This window comes from Pelodiscus sinensis, chromosome 11 (genome assembly GCF_052426305.1).
Source record: "Pelodiscus sinensis isolate ZL-2025 chromosome 11, ASM5242630v1, whole genome shotgun sequence".
Taxonomy (NCBI): Eukaryota; Metazoa; Chordata; order Testudines; family Trionychidae; genus Pelodiscus; species Pelodiscus sinensis.
Window position 1 is genome coordinate 13043986 of NC_143062.1, and position 23960 is coordinate 13067945.

At 45.2% G+C, this 23960-nt stretch overlaps 1 protein-coding gene, 1 long non-coding RNA gene and 1 other non-coding gene across 3 annotated transcripts in view; 2 read left to right on the forward strand and 1 right to left on the reverse strand.

Moving 5' to 3' along the window:
* Window positions 1–23960, forward strand: part of IARS1 (isoleucyl-tRNA synthetase 1) — a 211581-nt gene that overhangs the window by 4288 nt on the left and 183333 nt on the right. The window contains exons 2-6 of the mRNA XM_075939706.2: window positions 1144–1237; window positions 18155–18281; window positions 18915–19071; window positions 20619–20738; window positions 22215–22297. Coding sequence (XP_075795821.2) covers window positions 18163–18281; window positions 18915–19071; window positions 20619–20738; window positions 22215–22297 — 479 coding nt within the window. The 5' untranslated portion in view covers window positions 1144–1237; window positions 18155–18162. The remainder of the gene's footprint in view (window positions 1–1143; window positions 1238–18154; window positions 18282–18914; window positions 19072–20618; window positions 20739–22214; window positions 22298–23960) is intronic.
* On the reverse strand, window positions 4226–18425 carry LOC112546510 (uncharacterized). The gene is made up of 5 exons (XR_016350419.1): window positions 18336–18425; window positions 9975–10268; window positions 6175–6226; window positions 5770–5894; window positions 4226–4490 (listed from the first exon to the last, which is right to left on the reverse strand). It is a non-coding gene; the product is annotated as an uncharacterized LOC112546510 (long non-coding RNA).
* LOC112546521 (small nucleolar RNA SNORA84) lies at window positions 6726–6860 on the forward strand. Its single transcript, XR_003090226.1, has one exon. It is a non-coding gene; the product is annotated as a small nucleolar RNA SNORA84 (small nucleolar RNA).

Sequence of the window (23960 nt, forward strand, 5' to 3'; positions counted from 1 at the left end):
GGTGGGTGAGATTTTGTGGCCTGCACTGTGCAGGGTGTCAGACTAGATGATCATAATGGTCCCTTCTGATCTTAAAGTCTATGAGAATGAGGGATGTTAGTGTATAGCTGTTTAAATGATTAACGGCTTAATGGTTAGTCCAAATGACTACAGAGGCAAAAAATGGGGGTGAGGTGGAGCTGGTGCCTGTGGTGAGCTGGCTTTTAAGCTGGCTCCCCATGCGTGCTGATTCCCTGAGGAGCAGGCTCTATCCATGGTGGTTCTGGGCTTGCTGTGGACAGAGGCTGCTCCACGGGATGCCGGAGCAGCCTCTGTTGTCATCCTGGGCTGCTGCCTCTATATCACAGATGAAAGGTGGGGCAGCAGGTGGGAGCTGGTCAGCTCAGGGTAAGGATTTAAGCATCTAGTCAGCTATTTGATAAGCATATGCAAAGGGGGAGCAGGAGCCAGTGTTGGGGGGAGCTGTCTTAAAAGCTGGTTTCCCTCCAGCACCATCTCTGCCTCCCCCGCTGAGGAATAGCGGGGGACCGGGCGCAAGCTGGGAATCAGCTGATTTCCGGCTTGCACCCCTTCCCCCGTAGCGCTTATGCTTTTTAAATGTATTAAGAGCTGCAAGCCTTGTATTTTTTTAAAGTCATTCATTTACTCATTCCAGTCTTCCTTAAATGTATAAGGGGAAAGTGGAGATTTGGATTAGCCTGGGAAGGGAATTTCATGTCGATTCAGGAGGGGGATAGAGAGTGGGAGAGGATGAACAGAGCATGAGTATTCATAGCGTGGCATTGGAAGGAGATGTGGATCTTGACCCCAAGTGCTGAATTCAGAGAGTCTTTGGATCAGACCTATAGTTTGTTTGTAAATTCGTATATAACCATAACTAATAGTGGTAAAAATTCACTTAAATTATTCTGATGGTAATGGTCTACTTTTTCCTTATTTTAATTACTTTAGGTTGCTGCAAAAAGGTGGTTCATAATTTTTTTTTTAAGTTCACAGTCCACACAGAGGCTGATGGATTATAAAATATTTCATAGTTAATTATTTGCATTGTATTAATGTATAGTATAATTAAATTATTGGTTTAATGAATTTTACTAGTCTATGATTTTATGTAATTGCTTCTGTAATTGTATTTCCCTCTAGGTAAGAAGGCTGCTATTTGTCCATGTTAACTGTAGCACCATCACTACTGATTGAAGAATACTGTTCCCACTGAATGTTGTTGTCTCTTAAAAAAGTATGTTACACATTTATTTCCTAGTAGTATAATTACATTTATTTTGTTACTATTCAGTAAGGGTGAGCCTACACAGTAGGGCTTAACTCGAAATAAGCCATGCAAATTGAGATACATCAATTGTCTAGCTTATTTCAAAATTAGGAGCACAGCACTTATTTCGAAATAGAGCACTCTTTCTCTGACTTCCTTTACTCCTTGTACAATGAGGGTTACAGAAGTGATTTGTCCTTTTCATATGTGTTCATTTTTTTAATTGTATCCTTTGATATATATGGTTGTGACTATTTTCTTCCACTATTTGATCTGAGGAAGTATCTGGCCCACGAAAGCTCATCATCTAATAAACCATCTTGTTAGTCTTTAAAGTGCTACATAGTCCTGTATTTTGTTTCAGAAGTCAAAGTAAGAAGTCTTCCAGCTTGATGTTATTTTGGTAGTATTTGGAAATGACTGCCTGCTATGTAGTCATGGACTAAGTTGTCCCAGGGCAGAGACATCAAATGCCATGCTAGTGATGAGCAGCAAACTCTTCCAGGTGCTGTGATCACTCAGCCAATGTTCAGAGAGATGCCCAGCTAAACTGCATGAATGCTCTCAAAAGGTGCATCTATACTGCTTGTGTCATAGCTCAGCTGCAGCAGCACTACAGTGTCCCGCTTTATTGCTGGGAGTGAATTCTTCTGCCAATTTAAAAAAACAAACAAACAACCCCATCTGAATGAGAGGTGGAAACTTTATAGCCAGGAGCTGCTGTCTATACAGGTGCTTTTCAGCACTTAAGCTTCTGTCCTGGGGGGTGTTTTCTACATGTGAATGCTATGCGGCTCTGAAAATGAGGTGGGTGGGCCTAAAATTCTCTGTGTGGGGTCATGGACGTGCATAGCTTAGAGGGAGCCATGGTTAAGAGCTGTTATAACTGAGTAATGTCATCTTCTTTGACTTTCATGTTCACTAAAAACAGGACAGGAAATAATGAGCTTACTTTTCAGCCAGGAAGGTTTAAATTAAATGTTAGGAAAAACTTCTGGAGTAAGTTTCCAAGGGTAGTTGTGGAATTCCCAGTCATTGGACATTGGTAAGCAATTGTTCAAGTTCTTATGAGGAATGGTGTAATTTTAGTTCGTTTAGCCTTGGTTCAGAGTGCTACACTTTCTGGGTATCAGAGAGGTAGCCGTGTTAGTCAGATGCATGTCCGCTTTTGCAGATTCAGACTAAGTGGGTCTTTGCCCACGAAAGCTTATGCTCCTATGCTTCAGTTACTCTATAAGGTGCAACAGGACTCCTCGCCGCTTTTACACTTTCTGTGATTCTGCATTCAGTTCTTATACCTTGTAGCTGTCATGGTGATGTGGGTGCACTGTATTGGAGGCTATGAACAATGCAACTCTGAGCATGGGCATTGCAGCCTGCTTCTGGGAAAGACTGAGAAGTGTTCGGTCAGCGCACAGCATTTTTTTTGTATTATCAATGGTCTGTCATTAAGGCACTAATTTGTCCCCTATCCCTCACTACAGCAAAGTACTAGATTTAATATGGTGAATTCTTTGCTCTAGTCTTGTGTTCAGTTATAGTTTATCTTCTGATACAGTGGTTCCCAACCTTTTTTATACTATGAACCATCAAACCCATTCACAAACTTTTGGCAGATGGGTAACATTTTATTTGCATATTTAGTATGCAAATAATGAATATACAGAGAAAATGTTTCCTGTCCACCAACCCACTCACCCTCTGACCCTGTCTTGTCAGTGCATATCCTTCTACCTCAGAACCCTCTGACTCCATCCAGCCAATCCTGGTACTCTTGACATGCATCTGATGAAGTGGGTCTTTGCCCAGGAAGGCTTATGCTCCAATAAATCTGTTAGCCTATAAGGTGCCACAGGACTTCTCGTTGTTTATGCAGATTCAGACTAACATGGCTATGCCTCTGATACCTGGTACTGTCTCTGTATTATTAAATCTGCCAAACCCATCATCTGATATCCCCTATCTCCCACTAACTCTGTTACCTCACAAGTCTGTCTTGCCAAACCTGTCACCCCAGTGCCCACTGCCTCCTACTTCCCAGCACCCCCTTTACCCCAACTTCCTTTTGTCAACTACCTCTGTCTTGCCTGGAGTCTGTCCTGCATCCACTGTGACTATCAAACTTGACATGCTGTCTCAGCAACCCCTGACTTAAACATAACCTCCCATTTCCCTGGACCCTGCCCCATCACTCCCAGTGCTTCCTGATCCTGTCCCACCACCCCTGTTGCCCCATGCTCTACAAACTTCATGACTGTCTGTTGTGCCAAACCTTGATCCTGCCCTACTGACCCTACAACTCTGAGGCCCCTCGACCCTGCTAAGATGCCCTTAGATCTGCTGCCCCCGAGTCAGAAGTATGAGCTACACCGCACCTGGCTCCATAACCACGGGCTCACTGCAACCCACCCCCTTTTGCCCTTTGACCTCTAACCCCTGCCCTCCCCTAGCCCCAACCCAGCCCCTTGCTCCCCAGTGCCTAACACCCTTTGACCCTCACCCCATCCTGTGCCCTTTGTCCCTTTAACCTCTGACCCCTACAGCCCATGCCAACATCCTCTTGCCCTGTGACCCCACCATGCCCTCACCCAACACCCATTTGACCCCACGCCCACACCTTCCAGAGCGAGGCTGCCCCCTCTAGTGAGCGTGGCAGTAACTCATGAACAGGCACGGGCAGGGGCAGTAGCCATTGGCAGTGCATGCGCTCCCTCTTCCTTCAGACCCCTTCCCTCCTCAAGTGCGTCTTGTGCCCCATAGGTGGGGGCAGTGGAGCCCTTGCCAGGCCACCATCTTACCTGGGTGGGAGGAGGGAGGCGCCTCCTGCTCTGCCTTCTCCTGCTGCCTCCTCAGCCCCAGCACCACTGTTGGGCAAAATCAGCTGACTTCAGCTCCAGCAGCTGCTGTAGCCCCGCAGCCAGTGGTTCATGTCCTGGCACCAGTCCGTGGACCGGTGGGTAGGAACTGCTGTTCTAATGGAACCACGCAATATGATTTTTGTGTAGCAGTTTTTATTGGCTTAGCCCAGAGGTCTGCAACTTACTGCATGGGTGCTATCAGTGGCATGTGAGCCAATTTTCATTGACATGTGGGTGGTACCTCAGCCCTTCCCCTACCCCGTGCAGTGGCTTGGGCTTTAGCCTCACAGCAGGTGGGGCCCAGGCAGGGAATTCATCTGATTGGTGGGGGTGGGGTGTTGTCAAGCAGCTGCTAAGCTGATCTGTGCTTGAAAAGAAGCAGAAAGATAAGGAGGTGTTAATGGCTTAGATTTACAAACACCTAATGAGACCAATATGTGCCTAATGGGAATTGCATTCATTTTCATTTGACTTTTAATGGGATTTAGACATCTGGGGTTTCCTGGAGTGGAAAGCAGGTTAGGCATGTATCTGCCTCCTTAGGCACTCTCTCTTTATATCTGGGTCTAGATATAAAAAACAGAGCTAAAGGCTCTGATGGGACTTGTCAACAAAAGCATAACTCATTATTTTTCCCTGTGTTATCAAAACTGGCTGAAATATGATGACCTATTTTCATGAAGGGGAAAAACAAAGCATTAACTTATGAATATGTTTTCATTTCAAAGTGTGCCACATGGATCCATTTTTTATTTTTTCCCTCTCTCAAAATGTCCTATGCCTTTTCTATTTCTCCCCGACCCTCAAAGAAGTTAGTGAAATTTTTCCTTTACAAAAAGCCCTCCAAAAACTGGTGCTAACTAGTTATAAAAGACTTTGAAGTTTTAAGTTAGTGAAAAGGCATGATATTTTTTAAACAAGAAGAACCATTTTGACAGTTTGGTATGAGGCAGTTTTCTTTTAGAAAAGATACCTTTCTTGCTCCCTAAAAGGGGGGGAACCTTTAAAAATTTCAACCAGCTCAGTGTTACACTCAGACACTTGGGTGAATCTTCATCTCCGCTTAGTGCTACCAGGAGGTGTGTATGCTTCACACCCTACAGCAGGGAGTATTTAACTGCAGTGCAGACCTACCCTCAGCGCACTAGATCAGGTAAAGATAGTGGGTGTAAGTCTCCTTGAGCTGTAACTCCTCCAGCTGTAGTGTAGATGTGCCCTTGGAGCAGTGGTCTCTAACCTTTTTGAATTTAAGTGCAATCCAAGATCTATCTCAAATCCAAATACCCTTGTCCGCCTCCTTTGTGCCCCTTCTTTGAAGCCCTGCCCCTGCCGACTCTGTCCTCCCTCCCTCTTTCCCCCATTCTCCCTCCCTTTCATCAGGCAGGGAAAGAGGTTTGGGGCACAGGCTCTCTTGGGCTAAGCGATTTGGAGTGTGAGAAGGGCTCTGAGCTAAGACTGGGACAGGGAGTTGGGTACAGCAGGGTGTTCTGGGCTCAGGCTCTAAGCATGCTACATAGTCCTGCTTTAAGGGAGTTTGGGTCCAGGGGGCTCGGGCCTAGGTCAGAGAACTGGGATGCTGGAGGGGAGGTGTTCATGACTGGGGCAGGCGTTCAGAGCTTGCTGCAGCTGGGCACTGCCTACCTCCGGTGGCTCCTGGGTGGTGGTGCAGTTGGGCTGAGGCAGGTTCATCCCTGCCCTGGCCCTGCACCACTCCCAAAAGCAGCCAGCAAACTCCATCCCCAGTCCTGTTGTGTCCCCTCTCTGCTCTGTGGAGAAAGGATACAGTGTTGGAGTGGGGGCACTTTGACATCAGCGCCCCTCTTCTCCCTCCCCTGCCCTGCACAGCAAGCAGGAGGCTCCCGGAGGTGGGGGGAGGCAGTTCCAAGGCAAAGGGCAGGAGGTGCGCAGCAGTAGGGAGAGGGGCAGCTGAAGTGCTGGCACTTGACAGCCTCTTGGCCAAACCAGTCAGGATCACCTGTCAGAGGCTCCAAGATCTACCAGTAGACACTGATCTACTGGTTGGTCATCACTGCTTTGGGGGCTTACCTGAGCTCGCTCCAGAAGTCTGGGATGGAGCCAAGAATTAAGCCCGTGTATCCTAAAGTAAGAAAGAAAAAGATTCTTTTAAGAGAATGTTTTTGGATTGTTTGCAGATATCTAAAACTCTTTAAAAAATCCTGTGTTACAAAGATGGTAAGAGCTGCATCTTTATTTGTTAATGAAGCTGCTGTAAGGAGGACTATTACTGACTTTCAAAATTATCGATGGCATGCACACCTGTAAATAGATGAATAAGTTAAATCACAGAATGCCACTTCTGAAAGGTTGATGACCCCTGGCTAATCCTCAGTTAGTATCATATATGCCAGCACTTTAGGTAAATAAACTTTAGGTAAATTGTTTTGTAATGTTAAAAGTAAAGATTTTCTGAACTCTGTCCTGCAAATTGAGAAAATTGTCCTGTAATGACCAGTTACTGCTCTGATCTTGCCCATCAAATGGTTTTTCTACATAGCTCTGAAACATCAGACTTGCATTCAGGAATAATGCCTTTGTTTTGTTTAAAATAGAAAGTCTTTGGTATGCTATGAACATGTGCCCTGTGGTTACTGGAAACTGTTGTGCTGGTACAGTGCTCCAGTTAGTAGAAATGGGCCAAAAGTAATACTGTGGCTTATGCATGGAATCTGTGATGTCTTAGCAGCCTCCATAGCCCGGCTACGGTCACATATTATTAGTATCTTGTGCACAAAAATGTATATTTTAGAGTGTGTCTGCAAGTCCTTTTAAGAATTCTTCCTAAAAGGTAAGAGCTAAGGCCTCCAAATTTGACATACAGCTTCCTCTTCTCTTAACTTAAAGTAAGGTCATGGTTTAGTTGTGTCAGGACAATCCCTTTCCCAGCACTTCCGGTTGTTTTCCATAACATGGAAAGGCTGTTGTTCATATGGAAGCGATATGAGAGTGGCCACTGAGGGCAGCGAGCTTGCAGAGGAGAACTATCCTGCAGAGTGTAAAGTGGGGGCAGCCACATTACCAAGGGAGCGGCCAGCATGGCAGAAGCTCTGTCATCTTGCCTGCCAGCACACCAGGTAAGTAGCCCACCTGCCCCAAATCCCCTCCCCTCCCCCAGCATTTGGTTGCAGTGATGGGGGAGGGAGAAAAAAGGTCCCTGGCAGCCATAGGGGAGGAGTTTGGGGGGGGGGGGGGGAGAAAGGAAAATGGCCCCTGGCAGTTGGACTGGGGGCTGCTGAGAGAAAGAAAATGGCCCATGCAGATAGGATTCCCCCCACACTCTGAGCCCCGTCCTCATCCCCCAAACCTCTGTTTTGTAATCCCCACCCATCCCTAAGCCCATTCTCTGACTCTTGCACCCCCCACACTGCCAGCCCACTGTTTTGAAGGACTCAGGCAATGCTGGGTAAGTCTAGTGAAGTAAAATGGAAATGCTCTTGGCTAGTATTTAAAGCACTTAGTCACTTACCTGGTGTTACCCGGGTCCTTCAGGGCACGGGGCTGACAGCGTGGAGGGTGCAGGAGTCAGGGCCAGGCCTTGGAGATATGAGGGGCTCAGGGCTGGAGGCATGAGAGGATGCAGGAGTCAGGGTGGGGGGGTTGAAAGAGGGCTTATCACAGGGGCTGGGGATGTGGGGGCAGGGAGTGAGTGAGGTTTGGCAGGTGAGGAGGGGTTCAGGGCTGGGGTGTGGGTGGAGGGTCAGCAGGGGTTCAGAAGAGGGGGTGCAGATGGCTGCTGGCTACACCCTAGGGATGGCCCGAAGCAGTGCGGGTTGTGCACCTGCCCTCTAGCTTGTCCCTGGGATGCTGGTGGGTGTTTTCTCTCCCCTTCCCTGGACTGGGATGGGCGACAGAGGCTCTCACCCTCTCCCACTTGGAGTGGGGTGGGGGCGATAGGGGCTCTCTCTTGGGTGGGAGGCCCATTTACCTGTCACCAGACTGGATAAGATGTTAAGCCCCAACCCAGCTGACCACTCTCTTCATGGTATGGCTGCTCCCAATGGTCACTCTGCAGTCTAGACAACGAGAAGTCCTGTGGCGCCTTATAGACTAACAGATTTATTGGAGCATAAGCTTTCATGGGCAAGGACCCACTTTGTGACATGCATCTGACGAAGTGGATCCTTGCCCACAAAAGCTTATGCTCCAATAAATCTGTTAGTCTGCATCTGCATAAACAACGAGAAGTCCTGTGGCACCTTATAGACTAACGTGGCTATCTCTCTGATACTTGTCACTCTGCAGTATAGCTCTCCCCTGCAGGCTTGCTGCCCCCAGTGGCCGCTCAGAGTTTAGTGTCCTTCTGAGCAGTCCCTCCCTTTCCATGCCATGGAAAACAGTCTCATACCCAGCACTTCCAGTTTTCCTGGCACAATCAAATCCTGACCTTGCCTGACCTTGTTGGAAGAGAAAGCTGCATACCAAATTTGGTCCTAGCTCTTACTAGGGATGTAATAGTAGTAGTCGATTAACCCAAAAGCAAAAGCTTATAGTTTAATGCTGTAGACTTCACGTATTTACCTCACCCCCTGCCAGTAAATTTTTTAGCAGGCTGGCTGGCAGCCCAGCTCAGTCCCAGCTTGCACTGGGTCCTGGATCTACCTCTGGTGCTGCTCTGCATTTAAAGTGTATTGGGAGCCAGGTGGGCAGTGCTCCCTGCTCAGTTCTGGCTCATGCTTGGTCTGGGAGCTCAGACCTCTTGCCCCCCAGACAGGGGCTGCCCAGGGACTATAGAATAGTCAACTAACCAATCAGAATTCATTAGGTTAATTGACTATTCTGTTAACTGATATTTAACTTCCCTAGCTCTTACCAGTTAGGAGGAAAAACTTAAACAATGATAGCAGCACCTTAAAGACTAACAAAATATATAGATGGTATGATCTTTCGTGGGTACAACCCACTTCTTCAGATGAATGGAGTATTAAAAGTCCAGATCCAAAAATAAATAGGGGAAGGACGGAAGGAGTGGGAGTGGGAGTGGGACGGGGGGGAGGGAGTGAAGAACAGATGTACATTTCTAGAACATTGATTGTGAATAATGAGGAACTGATAACTTCGTAAAGAAAAGATCACCATGGTAGATACTGAATAAACTTAGTTTTGAAAGATTGTTCCCTGGTGTTACGATGAGTGTTTGTAGATGCCTAGAGTGCTTGTATTTGCTGCTCATTAGAGAAAACCATTGTGTTTGAGACAAGGTGGATTGATTTAAATAAAGGTGATTTAAATCCGTTGATTTAACCCACATTTTAAATTATCAAGAAAAAATCATTGATTTAAATCAAGTTTTGAGTTGATACTTTGTCACACATTTCTTAAATATTAGTGGAACTTGATCACTAAAACATTAATTTACAACTCAGTACTGCATTTCAGAATATCTAGTTGGGTATACTTTGTGTAATGTTTAAAATAACCTGATTTTTATTAATTTAGGAAATAGTACATAGTACTCATTACTTCTGTCAAGCTGCAGATGCAGCAGAAGTACATTAGGAGTGGTAAGAACTCACACGCGCGCGCGCAATGTGGCAGGGTACTTAGTCCCACACCATTCGACCCTGGGGCCAAGACCTCCATCCATAGGCCCGGAGGCCTAGTCTTTCACTGGACCCGCTCCTAGTCTGGGATCTGGGAAGAAGGGGTAAGGGGGCCCAGGCCTGCCCTCTCCACCGGGCCCCAACCCAGGGCCCTATCAGTGGTAGGTGGTTCCTGCCACTGGCTTGGTGGGGAGTTCTCCCTGAAATGCGCCAAGTCCGCCGGGGCTTTTCCTGCTCCCCGCCCTGGGTTGCTTCCTACCCTGACTCCCTGGCTGGCGGCAGTCCTACCTGTAGCTGTGGGTCGGGTGGCAGTAGTGACGTTGGCAGGCCCAGTGTCGGGTGCAGCCCCACTGGTGCGGCGACAGTGTCCAGGGGGGCTGTTTGGTGCAGCCGGCGTTGCGGTTGAGCTCGGCCCGGGGATGTTAGTTGCGCAGTCCACTGGTCCTGTGTCTCTCACTCCAGTTGTGGCGGCTATGGCTCAGGTGGTTGGGCAGTAGTTCCTTCTCCTCTGGAGGTCAGCGCCAACTGAGCTGCTCTACAGGCTTTTATACCTGGGCTGCACTGGGAGCATGCCCAGCAGGGCTGTGGAGAGAGGGCGTATTCCACCCAATAGGTGTGCTCTGCTCCCCCTTGTTCAGTGCGGGGTTGGCAGGCCCCGTCAAAAGCACATTTTATTAAACTAAGTCTTAAATGTCACATACATGTTTTGCATTTGCAGCCGACTCCTGAGTTGCTGGCTGATGGCAGTCCTTACATAGTCTCTCTCTTTTTAATTTTCAGATTTTATTAACTCTAACCGACAAGTCATCACAACACTAAATGTACAGTATCCTTAAAACTTCTACAACTAGCTCTCTTCTTTCTCATTCCCACTGTCATTTTGATTTTATAGACTGAAATAAATACAAGTTTTCCTGCCTTTCCAAATCCAGTCTATTTCTTAGATTTGTAAAAATAATACCAACCAATGACAATATTTTGTGCCTGCAGAGGAGTTGGCTTAGCAACTGAAGGAACTTTGTCTTAAAGAGCCTGGCTAATTGTTCTTACCAGTTCAGGGGAGTGACTTTGTTCAAAACGTCATCAGTAAATACTTAAGGATTAAATGGTTTTGCTCAAGCCCTGACATTTATTATGACGAGTGATTTTTGAGATACCTATGCAATGGCAGCATCATTTTCAGAACATGGGTATAAAAGTAGACTTTTATATCTGGTGTTAAGAATGTGCACAAGAAAATGAGGCGGGGTTAGTGTTTGATCCATTTACTGCTTTGCTGTACGTCAGTGGTCTCCAACCTTTTTAACCACAAAATCACTTTTTAAATTTAAGTGCAATGTAAGATCTACTTCAAACCCAAATTCCCTTGCTCCACTTCCTTCCCCTCTCTTCTTTGAGGCCCTGTCCCTGCTCCAACCCTTCTCTGAGGCTTCACCTTGCTCACTCCATCTCTCTTCCTTCCCCATCCTCACTCACTTTCATAAGGCTGGTGTAAGGTGGTATAGGCTCTGGTCTTGGGCTAAGGGGTTGGGAGTGTTGGAAGGGCTCTGGGCTTAGCCCAGGGTGGAGGATTGGAGTCTACGAGGGGCCTCAGGGCATAAGCTCTGGGAAGGAGTTGGGGGTGCAGGGGGACTCATGTCTGGGTTAGGAGGAGGTTCAGGGCTGGGACAGGGGGTCAAGAAGCAGCCTCTGCCTGGGCACTGTTTAACTTAGACAGCTTCTGGGTGGTGGAGCAGTGGGATTAAGGCAGACTTACTCCTGCCCTGGCCCAGCACCACTCCTGAAAACAGCTGGCAAGTACCAGCAATGGGTTCCTGGTGCCATGTGCTGTCCCTCATCTACAGGCACTGAGCCCACAGTTTCTACTGGCCACGGTTCCCCATTATTGATCAATGGGAGCTTCAGGAGTGGTGTCTGCAGGTAAGAATAGCATGTGGAGACCCCCTGCTCTGCCTTTCTCAGGGGATACAGGGACATGCCAGCCACTTCCAGGAGCAGCAATTACTACAGGGATAATGACTCCAGCCACAACAGGTTAGGCATTTTAGAACTCACTATTCAAAGAATTAAATATAGGAGTAAGAGAAATGAAAATTGAGAAATGAAAATTATGAAATGCACAGACCAGTCAAAACCCCAAAGTAACACATTTTGCAAGCAGTAAAAGAAGTAACAACCACCCCCCACGTATGTGTTGACTTGGGAGATGAGTGAAGGACAGTGTGTGTTTGTGAGTGACAGACCACACACAGTGTGTGAGACAGAGAGATTTGTATTGCCAAGCTCCCTCTATCCCCTTCCCTTTGTATGGAGATAAGTACAGGAGTGGGGGGAGGAGGAACATGCTGACATCAGCACCCCCATTCTCCCTTCCATGTCCTCCAAGCAAGCAGGGGGCTCCCAAGGGACTGCTCCAAGGTAGAAGGCAGGAGCAGCAGGGCAGTGATGGAGGGGCAACTGAAGTTCCAGGTCTTTGTAGCTTCCCAACCAAGCCCGTCAGGATCACCTGTCATAAGCTTCAAGATCATAGAGCTGGAAGAGACCTCAGGAAGTCATCAAATCCACCCCCTGCCCAAGGCAGGACCAATCCCAACTAAATCAACCCAGGAAAGGCTTTTTCAAGCTGAGACTTAAAAATTTCTAGGGCTGGAGATTCCACCACCTCCCTAGGTAACCCATTCCAGTGCTTCACCACCCTCCTAGGGAAATAGTTTTTCCTAATATCCAACCTAGACCTCCACCACTGTAACTTGAGACCATTGCTACTTGTTTTGCCATGCGTCACTACTGAGAACAGTCTCTCTCTCCTCTTTGGAACCTCCCTTCAGGAAGTTGGAGGCTGCTATCAAATCCCCCCTCACTCTTCTGTAGACTAAACAAACCCAGATCCCTCAGTCTCTCCTCATAGGTCATGTGCTCCAGCCCCCTAATCATTTTGGTTGCCCTCTGCTGGACCCTCTCAAATGCAACCCCATCCTTTTTATAATGGGGGGCCCAGAACAGGACACACTAGTCCAGATGTGGCCTCACTAGAGCTGAATTAAGGGGAATAATCACTTCTCTAGATCTGCTGGCAGTGCTCCTCCTTATGCAACCTAATATGCCATTAGCCTTCTTGGCCACAAGGGCACACTGTTGACTTTTATCTAGCTTCTCATCCACTGTAACCCCCAGGTCCTTTTCTGCAGAACTGCTACTTATCCATTTGGTCCCCAGCCTGTAACAATGCTTGGGATTCTTCCGTCCCAAGTGCAGGACTCTACACTTGTCCTTGTTGAACCTCATCAGATTTCTTGTGGCCCAATCCTCTAATCTGTGTAGGTCACTCTGGACCCTATTCCTGCCCTCTCCCCCTACCTTAATGTCATCTGCAAACTTGCTGAGGGTGCAATCCATCCCCTCATCCAGGTCATTAATAAAGATTTACCGGTAGATTCTGATCTACTGGTTGGTGACCACTGCTGTATGTAGTTTAACTTTCTGGTGAGGTATTTCCTTTCTCAGTACCTCTTGAAGTGCCTTCCAAATTTCACCAGCAGCAGCAATACAGAAGCAATTGCTCTGAAGTTATTTAAGGCAGTGGTTAATAGTTTTCAGTATATTAAGTGTGTCTTCTACATTTCTCTTTAATCCAATGTTAGATACTTTGGATGAGAGACTGTTTAATCATGGCTTTCTTCAAAGTTTTATGACAATAGATTAGTTCTTAATACCTTATAGAAAAGAACCACAGAATTCCATTAAACATTTTGAGAGTGAATTAATTTGGATTCTCCTGCTCTCTTCAGTAAAGCTGAAGCAAAATGGTTATGTATTTCATGACTTCAGCATTTCCTTTTACTCCTGGAGATGACACATTTATGTCTTTGTCTAAAAGATGCAATAAATGGGCACTGCAGCCATCTGTTATTAAGGAGCATACTTCCATTTCTTCTGAGTATGATGCCTGTGAGAAAACTGCACATGACAGTTGTGTTTTTGTTCAGTTTTACAGCTGCTTTCAGCTTCTTAGAAATAGTATGTTGAGTAGGTGTTTCCTGATGCTGTTTCTGAAAGATATGGAACCCCTATTTTCTGTTGTCACATGAAACACATATTACGGGATCATTGTGTACATTGTTCCACCCATGAAACTGGCAAATTTCCCTTGTTATTTCGTGCATCCTGTTCAGGTTTCTTCTCGTACATTGTATCTGGCAACTTTCCACTCTACCACCAGGTAGAGTGTGGTATAGTCGTAAGGACTTTACCATGTCAATGAAGGTGTTTATTGTTAACAATGCACAAATGTGAGAATTGTTGCATAAATAAACTGAGCACACTTTTCATCTATGGTGTCTTGTTGGTATTTGCTGGTGTTTACTACAATTCCAGCCATGGTGATGATTTTACTGGATGACTGAAATCTTTTGCATGCTACTGACACTTTTTTGTCTGAAATACGTCTAGTGGCAGCATTGCTGCTAAAAAGTACTAACGGATGATTCTGAAGTTGTTGCAGATAGGCAGTCTAAGAGATTTTGTGCTTAAATGGGATCCTGAAACACAAATCAGAAATGAATTTGAATATTCATCCTTCTCAGTTCTTTTCACTCTGTTATTCAGTTAATTTACATTTTTTCAGCAAGACTGCAGATCTGATTCCAAGTTATCAAAAAAAGCTAAGACTGACTTAAGAGTGCACTTAATTTTGGATTAAGGTCCATCGAGCTCAATGGCACTTATGTTTTTTGAGAAAACAATATAGGATGGGCTGTTCTTGTGAATGCTGAAGTAAAATAGAGAATAGGTTTATGGCATCACCATTATGGTCTGTGGCCATGATGTTCCAAAATAAGGGGCATGTGTTATGTAATATAGAATAAGAAAATGACAGTGGTAACATCAACTCTAGATTTCTTTCATTGCAGCTTTTTGTAGCGTATACTAGTTAGCTAATTAAACAAGCCATAAGGATTAGCTGAACTAAACTTATTTTTGTGATAACATCCAATATAGCAAGTAATATTGGGAATTTAGTTGTCAAATCACATTTGTGCTAAAAGGCAAAGAGTCTTGAAGAATGATACATTGTGAAGTGAATTATTTAAGTTACGTTGCTAACCGTTTGATCCAGTCAGTCACATCCATGTTTTCTCCCACTTTTTCCGTATGAAGTTTCGTTCTTATGAAGAAGCCCTGCATCATCTTCTTTTTTGCTCTTCTTACACTTGACATGTTTTCTGTTTTTACCCAGGGAATACCTTTCTTAAAAATATTCCCAGGTAGGATCTCTCTCACTCCCAGAATACATGACAGTTTTTTTGTGTGGCAGAAGTGTGGGGGATTATAGGACGTGGTATGTGTACAGAGTGTCTTCTCGTTTTCTTTCAAGTCCACTCCATTGTTCCTTTCTATGCTGTTTCCATACTTTGCTATATATTGTCTTTCTGTCTTTAAGGAAATGTCTTAACTAACTCCTCTGCTGTGCTTGGCTTAGGTCCACAATCACATGAGCACAGAACAAAAACAATCCTATCCAACCTGTGTCTTGCTTTGCATATGTTGCTTTAGTCTGTCGAGAAACAGAAACTGAAATCCCAGAACTTTCAGGAAGCAATAGCTAGTAGTTAGGCTGGACAGACTGGTGTCAAAATTCATTTTTGAGACTGAAATGGTAGGTTTAGCATGTTTGTGATGTGATTTAATTGTGACTGTTATTTCTAAATGAGAAACTTAGTTTTTTTTAAATAAAATCAGATTTAAATGAGAATCTGATTTTTTTTTTTTTCTCACTCTATGCACAGGGCTCGACAAAGCACTGAATCTGCTCGCCTGTGGCGAGTAGATTTCAGCCGGTTGCCCTGTTCACCGGCGGCGTGCGCACACGCAATGCGGGTTTGCGCATGTGTAGTGCGGGGCTGGCGAGTAGGTTTCTCCTCCGTTTGTCAAGCCGTGTGTGTGTGTGTGTGTGTGTGTGTGTGGTGTGTGTGAAAAATGTTCCTGCTGGGCAACAGAATGATGCTCTTACGCTCTGATCTCATCATGCTTTCATGCTCTCTGACTGCTAAAGCCACGAGAGAGGAGGGTAGGTGAGCAAAACGAGCAGTAGGCACAGCCCCCTAATAAATCAAAAGCAATTTTTTAAATTTAAAAATATCATTGATTTAAATTTTTTTTTTTTATCCACCCTGGTTTGAGTGTGTGTGTAGCAGTTAAGGCAGAAGATTTTGCATTTTGGAAATATTGGTTTTACTTTCAGTTCAGCCACTAAAGTCTGTGTGACTGGATTGTGAGCAAAACATAAATGATCCCTTTCTCCGACAATGAGCTAATTAATGTTTGTCAAGCACTCTGCCATCCTAGGGCAGAAACAGGTGCAGAAGTTTGAAGTATTATTATTTATATTAATGAAGCCTTAATGACTGGGCTTCTTGCTATCCTTGATTGAATGTATAAAAGCAGTGCATTGTTCAAGGCTCATCACAATCATCAGCTAGAAATTAATTAGGGAAACTAGGTACCAGAAGATGACTTTGTGCTCTAGCAATAACCAGGGCTAAATTGTAGCATTAAGCCAGGTACGTGAGATGGTATATAGTCATGCTGTCCCAGGCGACGTTTTGCTGTAAGATAGTACTTCATTGAGTTCACTGCTACTGTACCAAGGCACTGTGGATTTTTCTGAGAGTTGTCAACTGGCAGGCCTTGTTGGGGACATGGATCTGCCTCTTTCATATATCCCTTCCGTAGAAAAACACTTTAATCATTTCCAGCTGCATGGAATCTCTGTACTCTGAGTTCAAGCACTCTTTTTGTGTCATGGGCACTTTACCTCTCTCTACCACTTGCACAGAGATCAGACACTGGCCCTAAATGTGTGAAAGATATGTAGTATATTATTGAGGAAAATGAGCCACCCTTATTGATATGAGTATAGTACAAATGAAGCATTGAAAAATTCACCTGCCACCTCATATAGGTGTTTCTTGGATGTGTTTTTAATATGATGGATGGACAGGTTAAGCTGTCATTTTCTGCAGCATTTAAATTTTCACTTTTTCAAAAAATTAAGTCTCTGGATTTATACGGAAAATCTTTTGATTGTGAATTGGTGTTGTGTTTCTGAGTGGTGCCTCTGTGTCTTCAGTGCTGTGACTTACACATTTTTAAATTTTAAAGTGCTAAATTTGAGCTGTTTTTTGATGCCAGGGAGAACCACAGCCTGACTAGAAGGGGAAAGGACAGTTGCTTAAATTTTGGGTGGAACTTCTCCTTCAAACCTGGAAGAAAATTGGAAAGAGCATTTGGTTCTAAGTACAGGTTGGACCTCCTATGTCTGTCACCCTCCGGACATGAGCGGTCCCGAACAACACAGTTTTCTGGATGAGGGGAGGGTCAAGGCTCCCCACCTGCTGCCCCCAGCCCTGGTGGGGCTGTGCTTCTTGCCCAGGCTGCGGCTTTGCTCCCCCAGTGTGCTGACCCCAGCTGGGGCTGAGCTCTCATCACTGACCCAGATTGCATTCCTAGGCTCTAGTTCGGACTGTGCTTCTGGGTGCTGGCCCCACTGCCTCTGGCCAGGCAGGTCTGGGCTCCCTGTTCTGCCGTCCTTGCTGCCGCTGGGGCTGTGCTCCAGAGCTGGGCTGTGCTCCCTGCCGTCAGCCCCAGTGGGGGCTGTGCTTCCCACCACGCTATCTCTGCTACTGCTGGGGCTGTGCTCCCCACCACCAGCCCAGCCCTTGAACCTGGCCAACGGGAGTTCTCTTGTTCAGCAATATCTCTGGTCCTACTGGACCACAGATGGTGCTGGACTAGAGAATCCTGGAGTTTAGAGGTACAATCTGTAGCCAAGGAAACCCAGTGGAAAACCATCAATGAACATTATCAAGAGTAAATAAAGAACTATTCCTCATGCTACTCTATTACCATGAAACAGGAACATGCTTCATGATGTATTTAGATCAGATTGCTATCTTAGGGCATGTCTGCATTTGCACCCTCTTTCGAGAGAGCGATGCAAATGAAGAGATTCAAAATTGCCAATGAAGCCGGGATTTAAATATCCTGTGCTTCATTTGCATATTCACATTACTGCGCTATTTCGAAATAAGACGCTGTTCAGACGCGGTTATTTTGAGAGAGAACCCTTCTCTCGAAATAACTGGTAAACCTTATTGTATGAGGAATAAGGGTTTTTTTGAGATAAGGGTTTTCTTTGAAAATAACTGCATCTGATCAGCGTCTTATTTCGAAATAGTGCCGTGATGCAAATATCCAAATGAAGTGCGGGATATTTAAATCCTGCTTCATTTGCAATTTAGAATCTCTTCATTTGCATCCCTCTCTTGAAAGAGGGTGCAAGTGTAGACACCCTAAGTGACTTATGAAACAAGCTTCTGAGCGGTTATCACAGATCATACTGTGATATAGTGGTGTATGCTATGAGATTGTTTTCTAATGGCACAATGTACTTTGTTTGATCTTTACAGGGGAAAGAATGGTTCAGCAAGTTGCGGAAAACATAAACTTTCCTCAGGAGGAAGAGAAGATTCTGAATCTCTGGAAAACACTTGATTGTTTTCAGGAATGCTTGAAGCAGTCAAAAAATAGACCCAGGTAAAAAGTAGCATAAAAGATAAATAAGGCATGCATCAAAATAAATGTGTTTACCTGTAGCTCTTCTCCCTTCTTCTTCAGAGCTCAGTCTAAGCCAGCACCATTTTCCATGCATTACCTTTTGGGTTTTTTTTTTTCTTCCTGAAGAAAGGGCATATGCGCATTTGTGTGTGTAGAGTAAAATTGGCAGAGTTTATAATCGTTTTTACTCGGGTGCTGGTACAGTAGAATGTCAGAATTATGAACAACACTGTTAACAAACTGACCAGTCAACCACGCATTTCATTTGGAAGTGGAAAGACGCAATCGGGCAGAAGCAGAGACAAAGAAAATATGGTGTTAAATGTAAATTATTTTCAAAAAAGGAAAAGCAGCATTTTTTCATTCTGCAAAGTTTTAAAGTTGTGTTATGTCCGTGTTCAGTTGTAAAGTTTTGAAAACAGCTACAGTGTTTTATTCAGATTTATGAACATTTAAGAAATCACAAACAACCTCCATTCCCAAGGTGTTCATAACACTGAGGTTTTACTTGTGAAGACCTGTAAGCAGGAATAGCATAATCACAGAGGAAGAATCCTGTTTTCTGTGGGCTGGCTTTTTAACGAATTACTTGTATTACCTATTGCTTCACAGGTTTACTTTCTATGATGGTCCTCCATTTGCAACTGGGCTTCCACACTATGGCCACATTCTCGCAGGAACCATTAAAGACGTAGTAACTAGATTTGCTCACCAGAGTGGCTTTTATGTGGAGAGAAGATTTGGATGGGATTGCCATGGTTTACCAGTGGTATGTGCACTAAGTGATCCTAAAGATATTTTTGTTATCTTGATCTTTGCATGTGATTACCAATGAATCTGGATAATTTGGGCAGAGTTGTCGGCCCCCCCCCACCCCCCGCCTCCAGAGCCAGGCTGTAGAAGTGGGTCGGTTTGAGTTTGAGGGTGAGGCAGCAGGCAGGGGTTGGAGCAGAGCTGCACTTGGGCTGTGGTGGGGACCAGCAGCCAGGCCCACGGCCAGGTGCGGGGTCTGTTCCCGGCCTTGTCCTCAGTCTCAGCACAGCTATGTGTGTGTGTGCGGCTAGAAGCCAGGGTTGCAGGAAAGGATGAGAGGCTGGGTAGGCTGAGAGGCTGGCCCATGTCCTGCAGTGACCTCTCCAAATGGTCTTCTGTGCCACCCCAGAGAAGTGCGCTCCACATTTTGGGAACCTTTACTCTGATGGAAATCTCAGTTTGTACTCTTTTCTTTTGTGACCCAGGAGGATTTAGTTAGTGAGCCCATCAGTCTGGAGCCAAATGATCTGTTTTGTTTACAACTTTTTTACATTGAAATATTTAAATTTCACTCCTTGTGTAGTGGTTTTCAATTGTACATGAAACGATGCTATAAAACAGGGGTGGCAAGATATGGCGGATGAGTTGGATCTGGTCCACTAAGCCTCTGAATCTGGCCTGAGACCACTTAGCTGCTTCAGAGCAGCCCCATACTGCCTTAAGCATCTGGCATCTCCCTGTGACTCGCTGCTCCAGGTGCTCAGGGGGAGGCTTTGTGTGCTGCCCCCGCCTCCCAGCAAAGTCTCTCAACTCCCATTGGCCATTCTCCGCAAAGCCTTCTTCTCCCCTGGCTGCCCAGAGCAGATAGGAACAGGGAGCAACCAGGCATTTTGAGTAGTCTGGAGCTGCAACAGGGAGGGAGCCTACTTTGGCATCCTGTGGGGCTGCTGGCCAGGAGCCACTTAGGCAAGCATCTCCCGGTTAGGTCTGCCTCTGGTACCTCAGCTCTTCCCTGTCCCCCCCCACTCTCTGCCCCAGGCCACCATGCCCTCCTACCCCAGGTCATCACCCAAACTCTCTGCATCCCCCTTCCTCAGGTCACAACCCTCTCCCAGACCCTGCTCCCCTTCTATATCCCTCCTTCAGGTCAGAATCCTCTTACACCCATAAACCCCCTTCACCCAAACTTCCTGTCAGATCTCGTGCCTTCTCCTGCATCCAGTCCCCTACCAGGAGCTCCCTTCCATATTAAAGTGTGACCTTGACCATTTACCAAAATCTTGAAGTGGCCCCTCATCAAAATGTATTGCCCACCACTGCTATAAAGATCCTTTTGGGTTCTGTCACCATATTTGTACTTTGAGTACCTTTGCATGGTACATATTTTTATATGCAAAATAGGAGCTCAAATGTATGTACGTTTTTGCGTGAGAAAGTTGCATGTGTAAATTTGAGTCTGGAGCTTGGGTTTATGTGCATAGAGACAAATAAATGAAATGAAACATCTTGAAGATTTCGCACTGCAAAATGCATTGACTTTATTTTCCCTCCTCTCTTCTCCAGGAGTATGAAATTGACAAAACACTAGGAATCAAAGGTCCAGAGGATGTGGCCAAAATGGGTATTGCGGAATATAACAAACAGTGCAGGGGGATTGTGATGAGATACTCTACAGAATGGAGGGTAAGTAGAATGTCAGTATCAAGTCTGCCCATGTGTCTAAAACTGCATGCAGTTCTTTTGCAATTCACTAGGATATGGTGAAACTAATTTTGCTGCACCCGAGGAAAAATAGAGCAGAGCAAACCATGTTAATTGATAACAGCATACACCAGACAGTGTTGGGTTTATCCTATTTTTGGTTGTTGCAAGCTGGCAGATTGCATATTTAGCCACCCAACAAAAGGATTTCCCTTACCAAAGTGAAGCATAATGTTCACCATAACCTGTTCCTTAACTTATGTTGTCTGTGTAAGTAGGTGTGAGTCCTTCTCGCATCCTAGCGTAAGCAGGCCAGAAAATGCAGATGGTTCTGAAATAATTTTGAACAGTGTTTACACAGTGTCTTTTCCAGCTCTGATTTAGGTGATGTTCAGAGCTCTCAGACTATTCCTGACTGTAGAAATGGAGAGAACTGTGAAGCTCGGTTCTTCTCCCCATGTTTGACTGTTTTCATCACAGGTACATGGTTGTGATTAAAAACTAAATTAGTGCAGCCAAGTTTTCTGGTGAATTATTTGGCATTATGCCAAGGAAAGGTCTGAGAGTGCTATTGTAGTTGGTGGGTCAATCTTGAAATTCAGTTGCAGTGAGTAGATGCTTCTGTATTGCATGGCTTTGGATTTAAGGAAAGGCCTGTATTCATGACCTTTTCTTGACGTACTCCATGCTAGATCAAATGAACTACCCTGAACCATTGTCAAGCTTGACTGTTTTGTGGGCTTGGTTCACTGATGAGGGTAGAACATATTGCTTTTTAAATGAGATATAACTGAGAGATACATTTGGGAAATGTACAAGGGATATTAAATTTAGATTAGTCATCTAATAGAATAGTTGATGGAATTTGCATTGACTTTATTTATTTATTTATTTATTTATTTATTCGTTTAATTAAAATATTTTCACCCTGCCTCTCTATTTATCATATTTGAGGCGGTTCACAAAATTTTTTAAAACACTATATATAAAGTAAAATATAGGAGCTCAAAGCGGGGAGGATTAGTCAATAAGGATGCCTCTGCCTTTGAAATGAAGCAAGAGCCAGTGGGCTCTTGCTACATTTCAAAGGTGGAAGTGCTGTGGGGAGCATAGGGCCAGCGGAGGACTTGAGCAGTCCCCCACTGGCCCTGTTGTCCTTGCTTTTGAAATGGACAAGAGCTCTTATACATTTCAAAAGCAAAGCGTGCAGGGATCATTGGGCCAGTGGAGGACTGCTTGAGTCCCCCGTTCACCCCATGCTCCCTGCGGCACTTCTGCTTTTGAAATGTAGCAAGAGCACTGCTCCTGCTCCTCCCATACTTTGATAGGCAACGGGGGGGGGGGGGGGGGGGGGGGGAGGGGCGGGAAGGAGGAGGAGAGAAGCGACTAGTCAATTACATCCCTAAAATGTACTATGGTTTAAGCTGCCTTTCAAGGTGTATGTTCCTATTTTAACAGACTAGTGTTACAAGATTGGGACGCTGGATTGACTTTGACAATGACTACAAAACTCTATATCCTGAGTTCATGGAGACTGTTTGGTAAGTAGTTTTAGAATGTTGTTGATGCCATTTGAAATGCTCTGATTGTTGAATAGTGAGTTGATTTTTTTTTTTCATAAAGGAGCATATTTCCTACATTTTTCAAGTGATTTTCTTTTGTTACTGATTCAGAAGTATGGAAAATGAGCTAGTTTAAGTGTCTCCCCTATTATTTCACTTGAAGCTAATGTGTCATGCAAGGGACTTAATGATCTGCCAACTCTTTGTTCACTTGAACAGAGTTTTTTGAAAGAAAAATATAAAGTGGACGTTAATAGAAGTGGTCAATGCTATTCTGATTAAATTCTTATCCTTGACTACTCCATTCAAACTTAGTAGGTCTTCAGAGTGGCCTTGAACATTTTCTGTTGTCTCTTTAACAAGGGCATCTAGCCAAGAAAAGAATTCCCTTCTTGATGAAGTTTTCAGGAGGACAAACAATCCAAACTCTGGACAGCTGTAGCTAAAACCTTTTCATAAGGTTGAATTCAGAAAGATGTATTCAGGTTGAAATCTGATGTTCTTTCAACCTTTTTTTGTGACTCTGGGGTTTGACATCTTGTGATTTACCTAGGAAGTCAATAGGATGGCTTAGCAGACCTTTGCTCTAATGGCTAGGGTTGTTGTTAGACGTCCAAAGGAGATAAAAGTTTCCAAAGCAGATTTCTAAGCAGAGAAGTCCTGTATGGCTCAGGATTCCCCAATTCAGCTTAACACTGTGGACAAAATCCCATTGGCCTTCACATCTTAAACTCATAAATGGAACTGGATAGCTAAGATTTTAGTTCATTTTCAAACTTATATCTGAGGTTTATTATGAATGATGTGGTTTTTTTAGTTTGTTCATGAGATCTCCCCTTATCCTTTTAGGTGCAAGATCTGGGATGGCATTTGGATGCAGGGGTGCTCAGGGCTTGGGGTGCAGGAGGGGTTCATGATTGGGGTAGGAGTTCGGGATGTGGGTTCCAGCTGGGCTAACCTCAGGTGGCTCCTGATTGGTGGTGCAGTGGGGCAAAGGCAGGTTCATGCCTCCCCAGGCCCACTCCCTAAAGCAGCCAGCAAACTCCATCCCAAGTCCTGTTGTGCCCCCTCTCTGCTTTTGTGGAGAAAGAATACAGAGTGGGAGGGGCACCCTGCCTTCAGCGCCCCATCTCTCACTCCCCTGCTCTGCACACCAAGCAGGAGGCTCCCAGGGGGAGGAACAGCTCCAAGGCAAAGGGCAGGAGATGCATAGCAGTGCGGGGCAGGAGCGCTTAGAGACGGCAGCAAAGTGCTGGCACTTGATAGTCTCTTAGCCAAACCAGTCAGGATCATAGAATCATAGAGCTGGGAGAGACTTCAGGAGATCATCAAGTCCAGCTCCCTGCCCAAGGCAGGACCAATCCCAACTAAATCAACCCAGCCAGGGCTTTGTCAAATGGAGACTTAAAAACCTCAAGGGATGGAGATTCCATCCCAGACAGAGGCTCCAAGATCTACCAGTAGATCCTGATCTACTGGCTGGTGACTATTGGTTGAAGCTGACTGCATGGGGTGGGTGGGTGCTGGCATTGGGGTGAGGCGGAGAGTTTATTTGTGCCATGTGTCCTGGGTGGGAGCAGATGGAGAGTGAGTTTGTGTCCTGTCCTAACTCCTAGGTAGGTTGATGGTGCTTACAATTGTG